Source organism: Taudactylus pleione, unplaced genomic scaffold, assembly GCF_031769625.1.
Source record: "Taudactylus pleione unplaced genomic scaffold, aTauple2 ptg001060l, whole genome shotgun sequence".
Lineage (NCBI taxonomy): Eukaryota > Metazoa > Chordata > Amphibia > Anura > Myobatrachidae > Taudactylus > Taudactylus pleione.
In genome coordinates, this window is record NW_028285461.1 from 841,885 (window position 1) to 866,468 (window position 24,584).

Here is a 24,584-nt window from a genome sequence, read left to right on the forward strand (position 1 = left end):
AGAGAATGTAAGGGACAGCTAAGCAGAGCAGGTTGGATCACATGTCTTACAGCTCAGCAGCTTACGGCCACTGAACTAGGGTTCCAACACTGGATGGGGAGGATGGCAGGGAAAGGGGGAGACAGAGAGATGGGAGGAATAAGGGGAGAATCTGCAACACCAGGACCAACAGCTAGCAACCCAGTCACTGACTGGTCCAAAATACTAGTTGTGTTTGTTTTACAAGAATGATTTCTGCATTAAATATAGGTCACTAGGCTGCTCCCTGTGCTACATAGAGGTCACTAGAATGATATTTGTATGGTGTGCACACTACTAGACTGCACTTTGTCTTTTGCTTAAAGACCACCAAAATACTGTTTAATAGATCAGACACTATAATGCTCTGTGTATTCTATACAGGTCATTAAAATAGTCTATGTATAGAATGGTAGAAATATGGATCTAGCAGGTTTTGTATTTCATAATAGTTTCATGACAAAACGTTTGTTCCATATATTGTATTGGCTGTATAACAGCAGAACCACATTAGACAAACCACACCTGCATGTTTTTCATCAGAGGCATTCTTTCATTCCAAAAAGTGACCAGTCTGCAAAGACTACTCTGGGACTTCTGTCCTATATTGGGACCACAGGAGTGATTCTGTTGCCACTCTAGAGGCCAGTCCCAGTTTTGGGCCAGTCCCAGTTGGGAAGAGCTTTTCAGTAGTGGGCTGGTAGCCCAGTGTGTGTGTATGTGTGTGTGGGGGTGGTGTTGCGAGGTTATTTTGCCCCCTTAGCTGATATAAGCTCCAGCCCTGTATTGACCAGCTTAATGCTATTTTTCATGAGCAACCAAGTTAAAATGGAACCCAGTTTAGGCTTATAGTTTGTAGTGTACCTTACTAATTTCTGAAGTTACTGCCGGTCACCTTAAGGTGGTCCAAGTGACTTCTACTTTTGTATGCAGAATGAATTTACTACGCTGCTCACACTCCCATAGGCTACAAATATATGTCCATTCTGCCAACAGACATTGTGACGTCACAATGCCACCTGCTTATAAGCAATCCTTAGAACCTCTACACTTGTTCTCAAAACCATGCATTCAATCAGTTATGTACACATATGCCATGTGGGTTTTCATGTATTGCAGTTCTTTGCCAAGTTTGCTGTAATGCTCCAGTGATTTAGAATAAAATACATGTGGCGGGTCTTTTCAGAAATCTTGTATCCAAAGGCTGACAGCTCACAAATAAAAACAATGATCTCTTTAGACAGAAGAGTAACAAAACGCCTTTCAGATATGTTCACTTGCCTAAGAAATAAAGAATGTTATAACAGTGGCTAGAAAGCGTCCGTATGCATTACAAATAACATTTCATTTAGCTCCTTTGATATGGCTTTCTTTGAATCTGTAAGCACATTCTGTTATTAGTGCCTTTGATAAATGCCAAACACTATTGTGTCCCAGTTCTGCTATACTCCACTGCCTTCAACATGTGTCATCAGTACATGGATGGAGATAATAAGGTTTTTTATCTTGAGAGCAGCTTACAACTGCAAGTGAGCAGGGTTCTATACAGGCGTACAGAGATCAAATAGAATGGCCACAGAAAGCACTGGTTTGTGTGCATATGTCCGGCTGATGTGCAACACTTGGAAAAGCAACAGACCTAGGACGGGAGGCCTCCTCAGTTACACTAAAGCTCCTTGGGGTTCAGCCCCCTAGTGCCGCCTGCATTCCAGTTCAGCCCCTTCTCCCGGGGTCTGTGCCCTCTACTAATAGTGAATCACCCAGACGTGAACGTGAGAAAGTCTGGCCATGCCAGGCTCCTGGAATACAACATAAAGAAGGGCCCTTCTTGTTTGCTTTGACTAAGATAAATTAAAACATAAAAAAAGGCTTCATGTTTTGTCCAAGTGATACTTTTAAATGGACAAGTAATTGCTCCCTCCTTCCTCAGCAATCAAGTAAAGATCAAAGTTACATTCCTATCTGTAACCCACCCTGGTTACTGGGCATGATGTAAATGACGGATGGTAGCACAGAAAAAAATTGACTGGGAATATAATACACCGTTAGTCACCTTACTGCAAACTCCTTGAAACAAAACGATTGTGCAATGATACAAAAAATTATGGATACCCAAAATGCAAAACAACACTTCTGCAGCCCACCAGAAAAAATGAGAGCCACCTTAACTCAATATAGAACTATATAAATGCGATTACTGGAGGACAGCGCTCAGTGCAATCCAACATGTAACGTGAAGAAATAATAAATGAACAAAAAAGTCCAGTAAATACTTAAATGTCCATTAAGAGAAGTCCAGTGGGAAAAAAAAAAGGATCTTTCTTCCAGATGTCCCGTATTCAGATGTGTATCCAGAGTGGTCACATAGAGACAACAAACATATATTAAAAAAATCCCATAGTGTAGTAAGCCTTAATAATGATTGAAATACACTGCAAACAAACTGAAGGTACTTGTTAAAGATCTGCATGGAATATAGCGTACCGAACTTACACATGGAATAAGAAGTTTACGTGCATCAAGGTATCTTTACACCACTATACATCTCCCATCAGATGAATTCCAAAAAATTACCGTGCATTCAAATAAGTAATGCGTACCATACTCACTCATTTAAGAGCGGGGATCCTCACATCAGGGTTTCTTTGGGGAGAATGGAATGCCTCAGACTCCCAACACCATATGAATAAAGCTGAATGCGAGGTAGTAATATACTGGTTAAAAACATTTAATGAAAAATAAGTAAAGAGGAAAAAATTAGTACAGGCAGGTGTTACAGTGGGTCACAATCCCATGTGCATATAAGGTAGTGGCATCGGCCAAAAATGCCTACCTACCAACCTACACACTTTATGCAAGACAGGTAACCACAGATAGCCATGTACATAAGCCCTACACTCCCCAACGTGTTTCGACTCGCCAATGAGCCTTTTTCAAGGAACAAGAGTGCAGAATGGAATGCTACTATTTAAGGATAACCCACCGGAAGTCAGGGAGATATAAGTGTAAAATGATTGTGCAGGCTGGGTTGACCATTGTTAAATATTGCTGGAAACATCCACATTTTTTGAAACTTGAACAAGGATAACATTTTAAAGAGGCTTGATTATAAATTTACAGGTTAAAATCTAGAATAATCTTTTAAAAAATAAAATTAATCCTTAATACCATATTTGACTAATGTGGACAAGCAGGGCCGGTCCACATGGCCCTGAAAATGATCGAGGGCCTATACTGAGAAGGGAAGGAGGTCTGACTAGTGCTGTGTGGGTGTAACCAGAGCCACATGGGTAAGTACAAACCTACTGTACATTATCAGTCCCTAAGTCCCTCTAAATACATGAAAATAGAAAAATTGCAGTTTTGAGAGAAGTAGAAAAAACTATTTTAATACTTATGATTCATGGCCAACTGTGTGGAGTCATAGGAGGCGCATTAATGCATGGAGGGCTGAAATTGATGGGTGCAGTGGTTTCAGGGACCTCCTTCACCAGCAGGTGTAGGAGAGGGGCATAGGAGAGCTGCATGTTGTGGTTTAGGTCATTCTCCATCAGAGAATGCTTTGGGAGTTCTCCGGTTCAGGACTGTCGGGTTGTGTCCTGGCTGGCCAGTGACAGTGGGAAGGGAGAGGATGGGTCTCTCTATCAGATTTCCACTAGATTTGCACCAGACACACACTGTAGCTCTCTACAGTACATACATATATATATATATATATACACAAATAAACAAAGCTATAGAAAGATAGAATAACTATCTTTCTATCGTGTTCCTCAATTAGCTTCTTGCATTGCAGAGAGCTAATGCACATGTAGATTATACCTTTACGTGTGGAAATGTAATCAATTATTGTAATTATCTCTCTGGTATATGTACAGGCAAATGTACACCGATCTTTCGGGCCATTGTTCCTGTAACAATGAGTATTTGTATATGCAAATAGATAAATGAACTACTACAAGTTAACACGTTACTCACAGTAACAGAATTAAACGCAGAAATTCACTGTATGGAGTAGATGCTGTACAATGTCCTAAATGTCTATTGTGATGAAATAAAACATACACCTACCCTTTCCCAGAATGGCATTGCTTATCCTCTCTCTGCACTCTGGTACCCATTCCCCCTTCTCTTTATTACATGTGCTCATGCAGAGCCCACCTTGCACCTCCTTTTTTGATGTTATTTGTTGTCTAAAGTTATCTATGCCTGTTGTATTTACTTCAGTGTTGTACCTACATTGCTTATATATCTGCTATTTTTTTTCTTCTGTATATTCCAATAATAAATACAATTTTAATAAAATAAAAACACATTAAAAAACAATTCAGACAATGCATGCAACTATAAAATGAGTGACCACAATATACTGAAAGCTAGACTATCACCTACTGTAGTGAAAGGTGGTACCTAATTGAATCCTGGGGGCTGCTATATGTAATTGCCTTTCCTGGTATGCTGTCAATTCTATAATACAGGGATGGGGAACCTCAGGCCTGAGGGCCATATAAGACCCGCGGAATCATTTGGTCTGGCCTTCTGAGCTTTTTCCTGTTAGCTTCATCTGGCTAGCAGGGGGCTTAGAATGTCACCCTGCAGCCAGAATCTATGCAGCAGTGATACCTGCAGCATCCTTAGGACGCTTCAGACGGTCACATCACTGCCCTTACAGCTCCCCGGTGCATCCTCAGGATGCTCCGGGCATTGCTGTAATCACCGACATTTGTGGCCTCGTCCCTGTGTGATATCACACGGAGGGGGCTTGGCCTGCATCAGCCCCGCAAATAATATATATATCATAATGGCCCTCGGCAGAAAAAAGGTTCCCCACCTCTGCTCTAATACAAAATGGGAATATTAATTTTATTAACCACCTCTAAATGGGGCAGGGTTGCCGATATTCTGGCTGCCCCTTCTGGGAGGGAGCAGCCACATCGGCATAGCAGGGGTGCGTGGCCAGCACAAGGGGGCGGGGGTGGGTGGATTACCGGTGGTGGAGCAGGGGGCGTGGCAACACGATCTCATAATTTTAGCCCCGTCCCGCTACGCAGTGCCGGCATTGTGAAGCAGGGCTGAATCGCAGCACCCCCCCCCCCCCCGGCTGCAGGGGTTTCTCTTTTTAACATCGGGGGGAGGGCGGCGGGGAGCTCCCAATCGAATCGAGAGGGTAGGCAAGCATCAAATGGGGGCATGTGAGCAGGAGGGCTAATCACAAGCCATAATCTCTTGATGCTATAGAGCAGTGGCTGCATTAATGTCCTTTGACTAGGCGGTACTGCAGATTTAAGTACTTCATAAGTAATTATTTACAATAATTGAGAAAAAAACATGTCATACATCTGTATAGGGATATGTGCATGGCTTCAAAGAGTAGTACTGCATGAGAAAAAAGTTTAAACAATTAAGGGGTTTATGTATCAAACATTGAAAAGAGTGAAGTTGCCCATTGCAACCAATCAGCATCGAGGTAACATTTATCAAGCACATTTGATAAGATTATAGGTAGCAGCTGTTTGGTTGCTAAGGGCAACTTCTCCACTGGTCCACTTCTACACCCTTTTCAATGCTGATGCATGAAGAGTTATTGGGTCAGATGTACTAAGTCTTGGAGAGTGACAAAGTGGACAGAGATAAAGTACCAACCATTCAGCTTGGGTGCCACTGAATATTCTGGAGCTGATGCGCAGCGAGAAATATGCCGGGATGTATAGCCTATCTTGCACATGCTCAGAAAGCAAATTCATGCAAATTCACCTATGCAGACCCAAACAAATTTGGAACACATCCCAATGACCAGAGAGGCAGAACGAAGGAAGGAAAAGGGTGTTTTCACATAGGCAATGTTCAATGCAGCTCATGCAGACCAGCAGTTATGCACGTATGTGCTATAGGCAGGTGCAAGCGCATACTGAGGATAATGACCTTCCGCAATCTAGGCAGCCCATACAGTTAAAGACACATCTGCGTGACGTGTATTACTCTACATATGTGCAGATATATGCTGTTTTTGCAGACAATTATGTTTTGAGTCATTTATGCCCATTTTGCTACCAACTCAGCTTCAGTGAATCCGTATTACCACTGTTCTACATCAGCTTCAATATTGGCTGGAATAAAGCGTATACCAAAATGCCACATGCAATGACTACTCTCAGGGAATAAAACTCTAGAAACCACATGCTATCATCATCCTCACAGGCAATGACTATGGGGCTGATTCAGCAGGGACGCTGTTTCAATTTTTACGCAGGTTCCCGATGTTTTGAGGACTGTGCATGCGTTGGAGACGCAGTACGCAGCTGCCTCTATACAGCTGTGATGTCGGTCGCAGTGCCCCATAATCCACAGCATGATTGACAAGCTACTGGCATATGGGAGCAGCGACAGGGAACATTCCATAAAATGGGGGCTCACTGGCCCAGTTTTCTGGGTGAGCCAGAGCCAGTGGCTGTGTCCTTGGACTTAGTTTCCAACCTGTGTCCACCTATGGATCTGCCTCTATAAGCCAATCACTGCACTGGCTCACAATACAACGCTAACACCAATGTGTAATGGGTCAATTATACTAGCCAATGACCTTCAATGTAATCAGGTGATATGTCATGATAAACATAAACACATGTGTGAAAGCATACCATTCCCCCGTCTTAGCATATGCAGATTTTATGATAGGAAAAGTGGAATTGGTATGTTATACCTCCGGACCTAAGCCTGGCAGATGAAATACCGATGGCGGAAGTCATGCAGATGGAGATTCCGACAGGGTAAGTATTAACCCTAGCCCTACCTCTCTCCCCCCTAACCCTCCCTTAGTGGTGCCTAACCCTAACCTCCCCCCCTAGTGCCTAAGCACTCCATCCAGGGGTGCCTAAACCTAAACCCCACTCCCTAAACCTAACCCTCCCGGGGCAGTGCCTAACCATAACCTCTCCCAGGGGGTGCCTGACGCTAACCCCTCCTTCCCCTAGCCTAACACTAACCCTCCCAGGGGTGCCTAACCCTAAGACCCCCCGGGAGTCCCTAAACCTAATCCTCCACCCCCCGCGGCTAACAGTTCCCAACATTCGGTATGCCGGACATCGGGCTAATGATAGGTGTCAGTATTTAGACATCTATCATTAGTCCCATACCGGGCTTTCACTGTCGGGAAGCCGTCGGTCGCCATTTCGACCACTTTCTTCCTGACTACATCCCAGGAAAAGTTTATCATTTTGGGACTAATATGTCAGATGGTTTCTTAGTCTAATTGTAGATTATTGTATATTTTGATGTCGAGCTGTTTTATTTAATTATATCCTGTCAGGCATTTTCGATGGAGTGGTATTTTGATGAAAGAAAATAAAATAAGCAGAGTAATCACTGGATTGAATTAATTAGAACACAAAATTAGCACACACAAAAAAAAAATCTTCTGTGCCCCCTTCGATTTGTGTAAATGTGCCTAGATCTCTACTAAAGTACTGTACATGGGTTTGCAGAGCGAGATGGCATATTGTGAATGAGCCTACAGCCTCAGGTCAGAAATCTGGAAGCTATGTTTGGGAAGATTAGAGGAAGACCCCATGTTTTCACACCTACAAATTCAGCAATATTGCTTAAGGCAAAGGAGCTCATTCTACTCTCAGAGCAGACGGCTCTAAAACACACACGTGTGGATTCTGTCTGACAAGGATGTCGAATGAAACCATAAATGTTTACTGAGGCAATATATTCCTTAATGTAGACTTAAAAATCCTCATCACAATGCACCTGGGTGTATCAGTGTAAGGAGTAGCCCACCTTTTTATTTCTCACATGCCTTTTCAGATTAAAAGTTACCTGCCTATTTTGTACCTCTGGTTAATACTAAGTATGTTTGTCAATTAATACACCCCTGTTTCTCTAACACTGTTAGTTCATTTAATGTTCCAGGAAAGCAATTACAAAAAAATAATATTTATTTTGCTTAAACATTATTCATTTTTTTTTTTATCTCAGATGCAGTTTATTACAAAATAAATAGACATCCAATTGCCTTCACTGGTTGCATACGTTACTGTAATATGGGACTATATCTACATGACAGCTATAAATAAAATGAAGATTTCCTGCAGGTCTTAGTACAGTGACCCTAGACTCTTCATTCTTTCTGTGTCTCTGCTCAGTGCAGTGACTGGTCTGTCAGCCTCTGGTGGCTGTGGATATAAATATCGTGGTGAGGGGTATAGTGCTATGGCTGAGCTGTTGAAGAAAATCAACACTTCAGACAAGTCTCCATCAGCTAAAGGCAAGTTGGGATCAAGTTCAGATAAACTTTTCTTGAGTCAACCCCCTTTTAGAGAAGACCCCATGCAAGCTAAGAAAACCACACCTCCTTTGAGCTAAGCATTTGGTTTCTTTGATCTAACTATAAGTGGAGCTGGAGTTGAGGTATTTTTAGAGCAATTGACTCCTTAAACCACGTGTGCCCACGTTGATCAGGATGACTGTTCAATCGCCCCTTGTGCCAATCCTGCTCTTGGTGCTGGTTTCGGGCATGGTGCACTGCATCCCGCTACTGACACCCCAGCGAAACGACACCCTGGATCAACGCTGGGAGAGCCTTTTTTCTAGGTCGATGGGTAGGATCCCAGGAGAAAGAAAGGACACAAATCGGGAAAGTGACTATTTGCTGGGCATCAAAAGGCTGCGACGTCTTTACTGCAACGTGGGCATCGGATTTCATATTCAAGTTTTACCAGATGGCAAAATAAATGGGATGCACATTGAAAATCGATACAGTAAGTCTTTATTTTGTTTCCTTCATTTTTGACCAATTCTGTTATTGAAGTCTACAGTTGACCAGGTCAAACTGCTTAAACCGGCCGGCTGATTGTACCCAGATTTCATTTGCTTCTTCTAAACTTGAAGGGAAATCCACTGAGCTCAAGTTATAGTTAATGATAATAAATGAAGCAGTGACACTTAATGCTGAGACTGGATTGCGTTCTGCTTGATAGGGCAAGCCTATGCTGCTAGATTAGTGTCAGCTATAATGTGATCTTGCCTAGTTCATTCAATGATGTTCCTTAAAAAAAAAAAAAAAAAGTGGGGGAGAGATCAGAGCTCCCGGGAAGTTTGTAGTTATTTGGATTTTTCAAGAGGAACTAATCAAGGCTTTAGAGTCAGCAATAATCACTCACTTCAGATATGTGCACAGAACCTTGTTCTGTCACAGAAGGAATTCCTAAAACACAAGCTGATGTCAGGTGCTGTATTTCAGCATATATGTGACTGGCAGACAGGGCTACTGGGAGTCAGATAACAGTTGTCACATAAAGCTGTACATTTGCAGGGAACATGGTGAGGAAATGCGTCCCTGACCCCTATATAACCACAGGAACAATTGTAGAGATTTCATATAGAATCTGGACTTATTGCATGACTGCAAGTAGTGAGCATTGCCAATCAGGACTAAAGCTGCATACACACACAACGATTTTTTTAATGAGCGATTTTAGTAAACGATTTTTTCCCTTGAAAAAATTTACTAAAATCGTTTACTAAAGTTGTTCATTTACTAAATGTCATGAACGATTTTTATGAACTACAAACGATTTTTGCATATTCCCTTAATGAAAATCGTTGAGTTGACAAGTCTGACTGAACTACAAACTACAAACGACAAACTACAAACGTGAACGCGCATGAACGATAATCGTTCATCGTTTGACTCAGAAAGTGAACGATTTTTGCAAACAATTATCGTTAAACGATATCGTTTAATGATAATCATTAAAAAAATCGTTGTGTGTGTATGCAGCTTAAGAATTACGTTCACATCAAAATGTTTATTTTGCTTATTCATTTGTGCCTGCAACCAATTAACTTAAAAGTTTGTGTGTGCGTCCATAGAAATTATCACTAAGCCTTTTTTACATATACTGTGTTGGCCATTTAAACTATAATTACTTGCAAATGAAAACAATCAGTTCTATAAATGGACTGCTGTACACTTCAAATTAGAACTGTGTGCCAACAAAAGCAGCATTAAATCTATATGTCCGAGAGAATAGCATCTGTTGGTGACTTAACCCCCTGCCCTCTAACACTACTCAGTACTCAACTGAAACAATAGGATTTAGGCTGAGACAGCATGATGACAAATGCCAGTCAAACCCGCAGTTACTTTATCTACTACAGAATATGGAGGTATCAAACCTTGTAGGTTCACCATGACATAACAGTAACGGCAGTGATGATGATTAGGCAGATGGCTTTTTTAGTGCAAAAAATGATCTACTCTGTTCAAAATAATATCTGACCTTTCATTGAGCTCCTTGTATCGGTAAAAAGTAGAGATAGGCTGGAAGAGTCTCCTAACCTGGATGGAATCATGCTTCAAATGATGTCACTTTATAATATCATTTGTATTATTGCAGCTGTATATTGAAATATGCATATTATGGTGACACATGACTGTGCTTATATCTGAACAAAAGTATCTAACTAGTGATAATCTCCGTGATAGAATTGGTGCAATGTGCATTTTAAGGCAGTTTCACAGTGATATATGCTTATAACTCAGATTGCTATAAACATCCAAATTTAGTCATTTTAGCTGGAATCTGTTGCAATCTTAATGCTAATGGGCCTGATTCGGAGCTGTATGCTAACGGCATTGCAGCCGAGTCTGTGTACGCAGCTGCTATGCGAAAGTATGCAAACGCCGCAGCCGCCGGGAGTTGTATTGAGATGCCCACCTGCGGCTTTGCAAATCTGAGTATCTGCGTGCAGACGGAGCATCGGTCACAGATCATTCAATTGATGCAGTCCTGAGTAGGTCTAGTGATGATCCCACAGAACGGCCCTCGGAAACGCTGGAGCCAGGTTTCCTGCCTACGGGATCGCAGACGCAGGTGACATGCCCAAAAACGGTCATGATACACCTGCATTTTTGTACCCACTCCCGTTACCAAATCCCAAATGCTGCCGGCGTGTCAATCACACTGCCAGTAAAAAGTTGCAGTGAGTGACTGCGGTAAATTACTTTGACGCATACGCAGTGCGAGTTTTATGCGTGCACAGTTAACCAATAATCTCTCAGTGACAAACATCGGCATAGCGTACACCTCTGAATCAGGCCCAATGTCATCTGACGGGGTCAACCATGTCGTCAAGGTATTTTTGGGAAACAAAGCTGAAAATGACATGTGCTACGTCTGATATCTGGTAGTCTTTTATAATACCCCTTTTACACCGGAGCTAAAACCCGGGTTTTTGAAGGGTTAACCCGGGCAGCTCCCTGGTGTAAAAGGGCAGAGGGTTGGATCGCCGGGTCGAGTGACCCGGCAATCCAACCCAGGTAACTAGCAGGGTTTAACACGGGCGTAGCCCGTGAAACCCTGCTATGGGAACAGCGCACTCGTCACGATGGCCTGGAGTGCGCTGCTAGCCGGCCGATTGGTCCGGCTTCAGTGGCGCTTGGAGATGACGTCATCTCCAAGCGTCCACTTTCACTCCACAAAAGCCGGGTCTATGCAGACCCGACTGCGGTGTGAGCGGCGCTGACTCGGGAATATCCCGAGTCAGCGCCGGCAAAATTCCGGGTCTGATCCGGATAGGAACTTTGTTCCAACTCCGGGTCAGACCCGGAATTTAGGTGGAAAAGAGGTATAAGCTAAACCCTCATTCTAATCAAAAGCCGTTGATGCCTAGAGTAAAAAAAAAGCTGTCTGACATTTGAAATCTTCACATTTAGGGTGGCATAATGAGCAGTACGGAACAGTGCAGCCATTGAGTATCAGTAGGACGGATGCATTATAATGAGATTGATCAAACAGCACAAGAATTCTCACTTTTCCATGCAGATCTGACAATTCCATAAGCAGAGCACAAATGACGCTAAAAATAATTGACATATTTGGGTTTGTTCTTATCTCTGTATTACCAAGACCACAACCACATGCTATTGACATAATGCATCTGTGCAATCAGATATTGCACAACAACAAAACAAAAATATAACAATCACCTGCAAATTGTGCTTATTATAACCTAACAACTAAAAGCCGACATACATTAGCAATCAATTGGTGCAATTCTGTGTTCTGCAGATGCTTGTGTAAAAAAAACGAATTCTGCAATGTATGTGGTTCACAGGTCCCAGATTCCGACCAAAAAATGTTTGGAATTGGTGAATCGGGGTGTCCAACATGTTGCAGTTCACAGACCAATTGGGGCTGTAGATTGCTATTGTGTGGGAACAATCAACCAATTTGCAGACCGTTACTAGTAAAATGATGAGCCTTTCAAGATTGGTAGATTTGTCTTTCCTGCGAATGATCTGCAAATCACTGAAAAATATATGTAATGTAGATTGGTGGATGGGGAATTGTTTTTTGGTGATTGCTGATGGGCCCCTTAAGTCTATTTGTGATGAGTGTTCTGTTTACCGTTGATGACACAATATGATTGGCATCCTGCAAATGGACAATGATGTCATAACAGTGACTCAATTTCTTCTACACAGCTACTTTCATTTCAATGTGCAGCACTGCAGCTCTCCCACAGAGAGTGCACTTTATGAAGGGTTACTAATTTAGGTCCTGATTCACTACCATACGCAACTGTGATTACGCACGCAATCGGCCGATTGCTAGTAATGCCCACGCATCGCACTGCACGTGTGTGAACCAGCCACTGCGATCGGGACTGCGATCGCAGTGACTACGCAGACCATCACAGAGTGATTGACAGGAAGTTCCTTGCAGCCTGAGGACTCATAGCGTGCATGGTTGTTAGCAATTACTGAGTAAGGTCAGGGCTTGTGCAAGTGTGCGTGAGGCTGCGATGGTACTCGATTGTACCGATGGTTTCAGTCTTGCTAAACATTACGGATGTGTGGTAAGTAAAGTGGGCGTCCTTATGTTTTGCTGAGAGGGCAACTGCGATCGCAATGGATTAGTATACTATCGCAGCTGAACTGCATGCGTAATCGCAATCGCATTCGCAGTTGCATACGGTAGTGAATCAGGTCCTGAGTTAAGTAAAAAATAAGCATGTACATTCTATTGGCGCTAAAATGCTACCGCATCATGCATATATTTGTTAGGGCTTGTTTTGACAGAATCTACTTATATTGGGTTGTAAATGGAATGCGATTGGGGGAGAAAAACTTCAATGCTGCCGTCTTCTGGATCAGCCAGTGTGTAGTGCAGGATAGATCAAAACACTAGAAAATCACACATGTTGGTTTTCCTGCATATTGCTCTAACCCATGGATTAAACCGCTACTCGTGTGAGCAGAAGACATGCTGGCACCAAGAGCGATTATCCCATGCCTGTAACATTTTCAGTGTCCTTGCATTGTGTATCAATAGATTCTTTGAATGGGTTGGGTACGGGATGCCAGCGCTCGGGATTCTGTTGGTCAGAATCCCGACAGGGTTAGTATACCAACACATGATGGTAACATAGGCAAATGCAGGGGGGGTTCCGGTTGCCTGGAAACCCCCCTTCCAAGCCCACACCATGATGACCACAATAGAAATAGCATATAATACTAAAGTTGCATTTTTTAAGATCCCCTCAGTGTCATAAATTAAATAATTAGCAGCACCTGTTAATCTTTTAAAATGTCTGAGCCAGTAATAAATACACCTGTGCACCAACTAGGAGATCTGGAAAACATGCACTGTTAGGGGTGCACTGATATAGACCATTGATAGGGTTAATTAGTAATGCTGTATAATAATGAACTAGCCAATACATAAAGAGACCAATCTGTACATATATGTCCAGGGCAGTGCTAGGTTCTTTTGCTGCTCCCCCAGACCCCCGAACTTGCTGAAATGATCTGGAATGGAGGCCACATCTGAAATAAAAACATTCAGCTCAGGCAGGATGGCCCTACATACGCATATAATGGAATAATGTGATTGTTGGTCCTGTATATGTCAGAATTATTACATACATTATACTTCGTATGATGTATATTGTAGCTGGTTAATTGCTGATTATGCCCTCTTCGTGGACTGGCCACACTTGCTTTAAAGTCAAGCATTTGGAAACCCCCCCCTCTAGAAAGCCTGCGTTTGCCACTGGGTAAGTATCCAAACCCTACCTTCCACCCCACACCCTAAACCTAACCCCCCCCCTAGTGCCCAAACCTAACCCTCCCCCTAGTGCCTAACACTAACCCTGCCCCCCTAGTGCCTAACCCTTACCCATAACCCCACATTCTACCTTTGGGATTCCGACAGCCGGGATTTCAACTACCTCCCCTCTGAATACACCTGTCTAAATAAGCCCTGATTCCTTCTAACAAAGTGGCTGCCATGGATGAGTGGGTTATTTCTTTCAAATAATAATGTAAAAATGGATGGAGAATCAAGCGGAAAGGCTGAATACAGGAGAAAGAAGGTGAACATTATGCAAATAACTAAAATGGTGTTTATGTTTCAGGTTTACTGGAAATCTCACCAGTGGAAGTGGGAGTGGTGAGTCTGTACGGCGTTAAGAGTGGGCTTTTTGTTGCCATGAATGGAAAAGGAAAGCTATATGGATCAGTAAGTTTTAACCATGCATTATATAATTATTGATAGAATCACATTAAAGAGTGTATCATGTCAGGAACATTTTTAAGTAGCTCCTGTGATAAAAGAAAAGGTATTTGCACAACTATCAAGCGCTCTCTAAATACCACGTTTTCTAATAAACGCCTCTATGCTTAAAAAATAATGGAATACAATAACCAGTGTATGTTATTAATTGCTCTTAAGAGTCACATGATATGAAGAACAATGTGACCTGTTATGAACACTGGGGGACTAGAGATGGGCCAAAAACATTGCAGGAAATTGGATGGGACTGTGCAATAGTTGTAGAAATAGTGCTACCCGTGATGATGTCTAATACCCCTTTTCCAACTAAATTCCGGGTCTGACCCGGAGTTGGAACAAAGTTCCTATCCGGATCAGACCCAGAATTTTGCCGGCGCTGACTCGGGATATTCCCGAGTCAGCACCGCTCACACCGCAGTCGGGTCTGCATAGACCCGGCTTTTGCGGAGTGAAAGTGGTCGCTTGGAGATGACGTCATCTCCAAGCGCCACTGAACCGGACCAATCGGCCGGCTAGCAGCGCACTCCAGGTCATCGTGACCCGGAGTGCGCTGTTCTCACAGCAGGGTGGCTACGCCCGTGTTAAACCCTGCTAGTTACCTGGGTTGGATTGCCGGGTCACTCGACCCGGCGATCCAACTCTCTCCCCTTTTACACCAGGGAGCTGCCCGGGTTAACCCTTCAAAAACCCGGGTTTTAGCTCCGGTGTAAAAGGGGTATAGGTCTAATATAGCACAATAGAAATGACAGATCTGGGTAGCATAATAAATGAATGCTTTAAGCACAGGTCATAATTTATGTCCAGCATGGATGCGAGTGTCTAAACAGAATACACTATTACTTGGGGATTGTAAGGCTGTGTTGCACATTTAATACGTAAGTGGAGTTTTTCCAAGCTACCACTTGCGTACTTGAAAGTACATACCATTCCTCGCATTGCCAGCCAGGTTATTTAATTAATCTTCACTGCTGTATGTGAAGCAGCTCCCTGCAGATAATTCATGTTGTAAATCATATTTAATTATGGACTGCAATATTCTATATCTGTTCCATTCTAGATACATTATTCAGTATAATATAAACAAAGGTTCTCAATCCTACACAAAGATAAATGAATATAAGATAGACAGACAGCTAGATAGATACTATGATATTTTATGCAGCTATGTACAGTGGGGTTGGGCACGGTATACCGGCGCTCAGGATCCCAACTGGGTGACAATCCTGACAGATGGAGGTAAGTATATTACCCTTTCCCTACACCTAACCCTCCCTCCCCGCAGCCTAAAGCTAACCCTCCCCCCACAGCCTAACCTTTACCCTCCCCCCTCGTGCCTAACCCTCCCCCATAGCCTAAACCTAACCCTCCTCCATAGCCTAACCCTTACCCTCCCCCCTCGTGCCTAACCCTCCCCATAGCCTAAACCTAACCCTCCTCCATAGCCTAACCCTTACCCTCCCCCCTCGTGCCTAACCCTCCCCATAGCCTAAACCTAACCCTCCTCCATAGCCTAACCCTTACCCTCCCCCCTCGTGCCTAACCCTCCCCATAGCCTAAACCTAACCCTCCTCCATAGCCTAACCCTTACCCTCCCCCCTCGTGCCTAACCCTCCCCCTAACTGCAAAACTTACTGTCGGGATGCCGGTGCCGGGATTCTGACCTGTGTTGGGATTCCGGCGCCTGCATTCTGAGCACCAGCATCCTGACAGCTGGGATAATAACTACATCCCCTACTCAGTGCTATAGTCATTGTTTAAGTGATAGAACAGGTTTATGTGTATATAAAACGGGTTGGGTACGGGATCCTGGCAGTCGGGATGCTGGCAGTCAGTATACCGACAGCGGCATCCCAACAATGAGAATCCCAACCTATCTAAATAAGTACACTAACCCCACCTAACCCTCCCTCCCCATAGCCTAGCCCTCCCCCTAGTGCCTAAACCCTAACCATCCCCCTAACCCCAAAACTTACTGTCAAGTTGCTGGCGGTCGGGATTCTGGCATCAGTATTTTGACTGCTGGCATTCCTACCGCCCAGGATGCCGACTACTTCCCTATAAAACACCATAAATTGTGAGAACTATATTTCTAATGTGCTATATGTCACTCTATTGACCCGAAGTACTGAGCCAGAGTTTGCCAAACTCCGCCATTACAGTCCAGGTTTTAAGGATATCCATGCGAAAGACCAGATGGTTAAATCAAACTGACTACTTAAGTGACCTGTGCACAAGCATGGATATCTTTAAAACCAGGACTGTAATGGCAGATTAGAAAAATCCGTCCTGAGCTATTTTTTTTAAATATTTTGATTCAAGTCAAAGTATGGATCATGGATCAAAGAGATTGTGATATTTACAGAATATACCTCATTCTAATGATCTGTAACCAACATGGTTATTTTCTGATTGTGTGGATTAAATATATAATAATAGGACAATTGTCAATAAATCCAACTATCATTAGTGAGGGGCTAGGTGGCAAAGAGTTAATTTCATAGAAACCTTTGCAGAATAAAACATTCCATTGTAGTTACTGCTTCCAAGCACTGAACAATGCACACAGTCTTTGAACTTAGCACACAATAGTGCATGTTGGTCATATCTAAGGTGACTACCGAGGTAATTAAAGTGTGATGAAATGGTCCGATAAGTGTTTGTCTCTACAAGAAAATAGACCTGGATATATTTATTGAGGATGAAACAGAATAAATGGATACATCTGTTCTCACTAGTGCACAAGCTCTGAATGGTTTATAGATAATTGCTGTCAGTAAAACCAGGATTAACAGTGTGCCAAATACATTGGTGAATTCCTATACATACATATTGTTACAGTGCAGAAGTGACATTTTTAAAGAGAGGTATTTAACATACTGTTTATTTCTTTATAGAGACATTTCACAGATGAATGCAAATTCAAAGAGACGCTACTACCGAATAACTACAATGCGTATGAATCAAGGAGGCACCCCGGGATGTACATCGCTCTAAGCAAAAATGGAAGGACGAAAAAAGGAAACAGAGTTTCCCCCACTATGACACTAACACACTTCCTGCCTCGGATCTGACAGCGCTCCTTGGGAAATCCTTGGAATGGGCGGTAGGGGAAGAACTCGGTGCACTTTGAAGACAGTTTAATGCAAGAGCTGATGTAACATATTTAAATTAATAATTTAAGTCTGTATATATGGTTCAGGAAATGTTTATTTATAGTTACCTACTTTTGTATTTTCCTTAATGTTTTATTCCTTTTATTGGGGGCAAACTGTAGTCTAATAACTCACAAGCTGCTGGATGGGTCTACAACGTGTTGCTGTGCAATGTACTGTGAGTCACGACAGCGGTATTAAATGTTGGTGCCATTGCTGAGCTGCTACTCACCGCACTGTTTTGTACTGTTTACAAGCTGCACACATCAAGTCAGTGTGTACATATGTCTTGGCTAAAGCAGATAAGATGAAACAGTTGTAAGGATGAAGCTACCCATAATGACTCCTAAACTCAGTTACTATTAGACTGAACGAGTGTCAGTTTACCCCTTGCACAGAAAGTTCGGTGCAAGAGTGGGACTCTACAAATCTGTTTTTAGATCTGTCACTGTTGAACTCTGAACTTCTACAGCCCATCAACCTCTGTCAGTCTCTGAGGAGCCTCTTAACCCCTTCATTATCGGAGGGTCCAGCACTTAGCAGCTTTGTAGATCTGTCTGTTGGAAACTAAACTATAGAATTAATGATGATTTTGGGGTGCTACTGTATGTACTGGAGTTGGAGGGAGTCTTAACGATTGCCAGACATTATTTTTGAAAAACAAAAACAAAACATAAAATCCAGTCAAATAGGTATAAAATAAGTATGCGGAAACCTAAGACCCAGCAGGACACAAAAATACTTCTTGATGAACGTGAGGAAATCAGTTGGTTTCTCTTTTCGGAACAGTCCCTCTATGTTATGCTGTATAAATGTTTATAAACATTGGCGAAGTGGTGATGTCCCATACCTTGAGATCCAAAGAGCCGTTTGTAATTGTGGAAGACGAAGTATTTTTTTCAAAAAGGAGAATTTCTGCTGATTCCTAATGTTCATTCCCATTAAAGCGATTACACGTCTACCTCACTATCTCGCCATAGGACTTGCTCTCTTGTAACCATGCCTCGGACCTCTATTTCTCCATATGTGGCCAAATGTACTCTAGGATGAAGCTGGTGTGGACTATTTCAGCCTTGTCACGTTTCAGCTATCTTTACCCTGCGACTTACTTTTAGTAAGGATAATCATGGTGAAAATATTTGCAGGCAGCTGTCGGTCTGCACTATATGGTCATCAAGTAACCTTATATTTTTCATTATATACATTGCAAATGTGCAGCCTGTTATTGGGGACTGGTGTATTCATAAAAAAACGATGCCTTTAAACTGCTACCACTACGAGAATACTTTCCTAATCCTTCTCAATCCAGAATGGGTTGGTCCATGGGTTGAAATATTATATATCACTAATTACTATAACAGGATGTATACTGACATGCTAGATTAATTGCCAAGCTCTTACTTACATTCCTTATTAACTCTTCCTTCCAATTTTCAGTTTGTGGCACTGCTGCTAAAGCAGTTTGGTGCGATATTTAGTCACGTGGTTCTCCATAGGCAGATAACTATCCCTGTCCAAATTTGCATTAAATCAGTTTTGATACTAACCAATCAGTCACTAGAAGACACATCCAGAGTAAATCCCAAACACTGCTCCCTCTAAGCCTAGCAATCTACAAATGACACTGTTTTAATTGTCTGAATGCAACCCTTCTGGGGGGGGGGGGAGACCTCGTTAAATTGACCTTTTAACTCTTTCCTGTCTGGATCACCCAGCTTAAGGTGCCTACACACTTAGCAATATTTTACACGATTTGCTGATTTCTCCAACGCAGCGTGACGACAAAACGTGTAAAATATGCCCAAATCGTGAGTGTCCACTCACGATCACGATGCCGATGCGCGTACCTGCAGGTCGTACATCGCACCTTCAGATCTGCCGTGCTGTAGGGCAGATCTGACAATCTCAGTCACGATACACTGGAATAGTTAGGAGGCACGATAGATCTTATGTCACATTGGACAGTTTTTAACACCAAATCGTGCCCACGACTGCCGGGGTGCTGCTGGGGAGAGTTCAAGGGGAAATCGGACACAATGTCGGATTGTGAGAACATCGCCAAGTGTGTAGGTACCTTTAGAGTGAACACTGATCCCAATGTCTCTAAAGTTTTTGGAAGTCCTACATGTTGGGCTCAGTGTATAGTTTAATTGTCATGCTGCAAAGCTATTAAAGGCGATGTTTGCAGGTTATTACTGTTGAAAGGCTTGGCATCTACAGTATTAACCTTTGAAGATAAAGCAGTTTACAATGTTCCATGATTTGTCTGTAGTTTTATACAGGTGTACTTCGATATTGTGATGTATGTGCTGTGCACAACCGAATGCATAATAAACAGATATGTGTTTACACTGTATGTGCGTCTTCATTTAGAGATTAAAGCATTTCTTAGAAGGACAAAAAAAATAACCCCTTCCATAAAGCGCCCCGACCCTGCAGTTTTAAGTTAGCTGCTATGAAGGTCTGCCTTGTAAATGTTGTTTAAACTACACATGTATATGCAAACTAGATTGCATCCTGTTCTTTGTGTCTGTGCAAAGTGTTAATGGTCACGTTTTAAAGTGTCACACAGAAGTAATACTTACTATGAGTGGAATTAGGATTCCTGAGCCTAGAAAGCAAAGAATATTGGGTGCGATGTGGGAATTTTTTTTTTTGTTGGTGGTGGTGTGTGGGAAGGGGGCATTTAACCTTTAATAGGCATCAAGTATCATTTAGTTCACAGAAAAACTATATACTTGCATTGATAAGCTTAACTATTCGATAATGGTGCTTTGAATAGAAATTTGGTGGATTTTCTTTTTAAGTACTTAAGACCATACTATTTTCATATTCCCTTCCACTGAAAGGATGAGAGGAGGAGTACCTTATTATACATTAAAGAGCAAAATATAAATATAAAACATTTGAAAAACAAACCATGGAAAATAGAGCAGATATTAAGGTAAAGTAAAGATAAATTCGGGACAATTTGGGAGGGCAACCGACAAAAATATAAGCCGCGGCTGTGCCCACCTCCAATTCAAGCCCTAAATAGGCAAAGGAATCTACTCTGCAGATTATATAGTTTCATGAATTTTATATAAATAGATACATGAGTGTGTATCAGGTATCAGTAGTCACAGTGCTCACCTGTACAGAGAACTGGCACCTTTTTATTTCTGGAAACAGGAACTTATTCTTCTGTCACTGCTAGTATATTTTAACACTTCTTCTTAGAACTTGAATCAGCAGAATATTCCATTCCTGCTGCTTAATAGACCAGGGAGATACTACCTTGGCCACAGGACCTTCAGCAGTTGCAATGACACTACGGCCCGTATTCAATTTGAGACGAAAAGTCTGTTGCCGGACTTTTCGCTGTCATCTGAGGTTTTGCAGGTGAAAAGTTATCGCGCACGTCCCCACATATCCCTGTATTCAATTTGGAATTGGTGAAAACGGGACCCGGCGAAAAGGTATGCTACGAAAAGTCCTGTCGCTTTTGGGGAAATCAGCCTGACACCCCCAAAAGATGATCTGACATGGGGGATCATTATGGGTACCCACGAATTGCCCTGCTAAAGGTATTTGGGGGTTTTGAATGATCTCAATAGGAACTTTTTTGCCCCTTTGAGATAGTGGTGAAGAATAGCATTTAGCAACTTTTTTGGGGAAAAATAACTAGTCCCATCAAATTTGGGGTACAATGAAATGGGTGTAAGCATATTTTTAAGTGGCTAAAGTGAACTTGTAAAAATTGTGAAAAATCCACCTGCCGCAAACACCTGCGATCAAAAAAACACCGGGGGCGTACTTGGGGACCCCCTGGAGTCTATTTCGCTAGTTTAAATGTGTGCACGGTGGTTTCTAGAAGTCTGCACCCAAAAACCACAATTCTGCACTTGTTCTCGACACCTATTCAATGGGGATACCTTTTCGCTTGGTTCGAACCTCTGACTTTCTGCACCTGCAAAAAGTCATCCAAATTGAATACAGGTATAAGCGAGAATAGCGAAAATAACGTCATCGGCGATTAAGTATCGCCGATAACGGGTTTTTGCTCCTAATTGAATATGGCCCTAAAGGTCACTAACGGTAGTGCAAAACACGCAGTCCTTTCAGCACACATGCCACTTATGTCCATGTGGGGGGGGGGGGTGTCTACAGGGGTGCACACTTCAGTATTTTCTGATGAGAGGATATGGACAGGTCAGTGCATGCTAAGCTTCTATTATAGTTAGTGAAAATTAGGCACCCTCTCATTGTCTCACCACTCAGTCAACTCATCTTCCCAGATCACACCCCGAAGGTGAATAGAGCCAGATCTACCTGGTTGATCCTGCTAATAGCATATACTTGTCTCAAATATTAAGCCATGCACATGTAAGCACACCAGGCCAGTATATAAAACTGTAAATGGCTCATGAAATCAGTTATGGCGCCAGGATCCACTAACCAAATGCAATTAAACCATCTAACACACATAAGGGACAACCTATAATAAGGGCCGTGTGATTTTACCTCGCTCTCAGGAAGACTTAAATGAGACTAAACTGAGCAATATTTTAGGAGAAAAACTGAAAAAGTGAAATGAATGATAGGGTTGCCCTGAATTGGTGGTAGGATAAACTTCAAGGTGACATTTTTGTACTCTTACCATCATGGGCATTCCCAGGCAGACATCCATTTGTGCACAAAAAGCCATACATTGATGTTTAGGCGCAGTTGCCAACACTAGGATGGGAGTGCACAGCAATGAACCCACTAGGCGGGTAAACAAAAATATTGCTGCAATCAGGCAAAGCAAATGTACAGAACCTATTATAACTCTTATTGCAACATTTCAGTGTAATTTAGATTAACGAAAGCAAAGCCTCATTAGGGCAAAGCACACTCACTTTTTGCATTATAGTTTAATAGATTAATAAGGTTTCTAGCTTTTATTTTTTTTTTAGCAGATTTTGAATTCAACCACATCATATTTTATACCCTGCTCCCTAAGTAAACTTGATACTGTTTTTTAACACTACTGATATTGACTTTGTTGAAAACTATGGGCCTGATTCAGACCCACTCGCGAGCGGCTGTCCGCTCGCAAGTGGGTCGATGTTATGGACTGAGCATGCGCACGACGGAGGGAGCTCCGTCGTGCGCATGCGCCAGACGCGACGAGCGAAGGAAAGTCCTTCGCTCGTTGTGTCCGATCAAAGGGGGCGTGCTGTCAATGTTGCGCACGCTCTGAATGAGGGCCGGGCTCCATTTTCATGGAGCGTCCTCCTGGACGCTCGTATAGCTGTGGGTCACCACCCACAGGCTATACGAGCGTGCTTTGTGATGGCCGCGATGGTCGAGACCATCGCGACCATCGAAATTGCGAGCCGGAGCCTGCGGTTGAGGTTTTCAACCGCAAGCTCCGGAGTGATTTTGGCTCTATCAGAGCCAAAATCACTCCCATTGACATCACTAGTGATGTCAGTGGGCCGGCTTCTGACGGGAGGCGTTCCCGTGGGAACGCCCCCGTCAGGGAGGCACGCCCCCGGCACGCCCACCAAAGGGGGCGTGCTGTCAATCAACATTGACAGCATGCCCCCTTTGATCGGACACAACGAGCGAAGGACTTTCCTTCGCTCGTCGCGTCTGGCGCATGCGCACGACGGAGCTCCCTCCGTCGTGCGCATGCTCAGTCCATAACATCGACCCACTTGCGAGCGGACAGCCGCTCGCGAGTGGGTCTGAATCAGGCCCCATGTGCACACTACTGGACGGATTTGAATTATTTCCCTTCATTTGGACTTGATTGATATTTGGCCAGTTTACAAGGCCTGGTACAATTTCATTAAAGGTTTCAGAGGCCCTCCTTGTTCTAACTGTGCCGCACCATCGGTAGCTTTATTTTTGGTGGCTGGCGATGCCTTGCAATCGCCCCTGCGATTTCTGTACTGGGTTGGGTATGTGACAGTCACTATGTCGTTAGTGAATATGTCAATCCCAGAATGCAGGTGCCGGTATGTCAAGCAGATTAAAATGCTACTCACAGCATCATCAGGATTGTGTGAAAAACTCTAACATTGCTGTATTTCCAGCATCTTTACAGTTCTGCTGATCCTGCTAACATGCTGTAAGTAGCCTGCATTCTGGGATTATCAATATCACTGACAACACTGTAAAGCGGCCCATACACGGGGCGATTTTACACACGATATGCACGATTTCGATAGATCGCAACGATCAATCATGCACACTGTGTGTGGTTTGGCATGCTGTACGACGGTGATGCGCTTCCCTGCTGTCGTACATCGGTATCGTAGATCTTATGGAAAAACCATAAGATCTGCGATCCATCATGCTGTTAAATAGGTAAACGAAGCATCTTGTAAGATGCATCGTTTACCATTCACAACAGCATGTGATGCATTGGGCTGAGGGCCTGATTCAGACCTGCTCGCGAGCGCACAGCGCTCGCAAGCAGGTCGATGGTCCCCCACTGCGCATGCGCACGCCGGGGCCAGCTCCGGCGTGCGCATGCACGAGACCTGACCAGCGACGTGCGCTCCGTCGCTACGGGTCTCGCACCAAAGCGGGGCAGCTGTCGATTGTGATTAACAGCTTGCCCCATTTTACAGGCGGGCAGGGGGGGTGGCTGGCCAAACGGAGGAGTTCCCGAAGGAACGCCTGCCGTTTGGGGGCGGCCCCACTGACATCACGAAATGATGTCAGTGGTGAGCTTCCGGCTCTATTAGAGCCGAAAGCTCACTGGGGCTTGCGGGAACGAGACCCTACCACAAGGGTCTCGTCGCAAGCCCCGATGGCCACGATGGTCGGTCACCCACAGCAATGCGAGCGGCCAGAA

General features: G+C 43.3%; 1 protein-coding gene across 1 annotated transcript; it reads left to right on the forward strand.

The window, feature by feature from the left end:
* Nucleotides 1-8,262: 8,262 nt before the first annotated feature.
* Nucleotides 8,263-20,101, forward strand: FGF4 (fibroblast growth factor 4). Its single transcript, XM_088461477.1, has 3 exons — nucleotides 8,263-8,777; nucleotides 14,443-14,546; nucleotides 17,495-20,101. Exons 1-3 carry the CDS (start codon nucleotides 8,480-8,482, stop codon nucleotides 17,669-17,671), a joined length of 579 nt encoding a protein of 192 aa, XP_088317603.1. The 5' UTR covers nucleotides 8,263-8,479; the 3' UTR covers nucleotides 17,672-20,101.
* The last annotated feature ends 4,483 nt before the right edge of the window (nucleotides 20,102-24,584 follow it).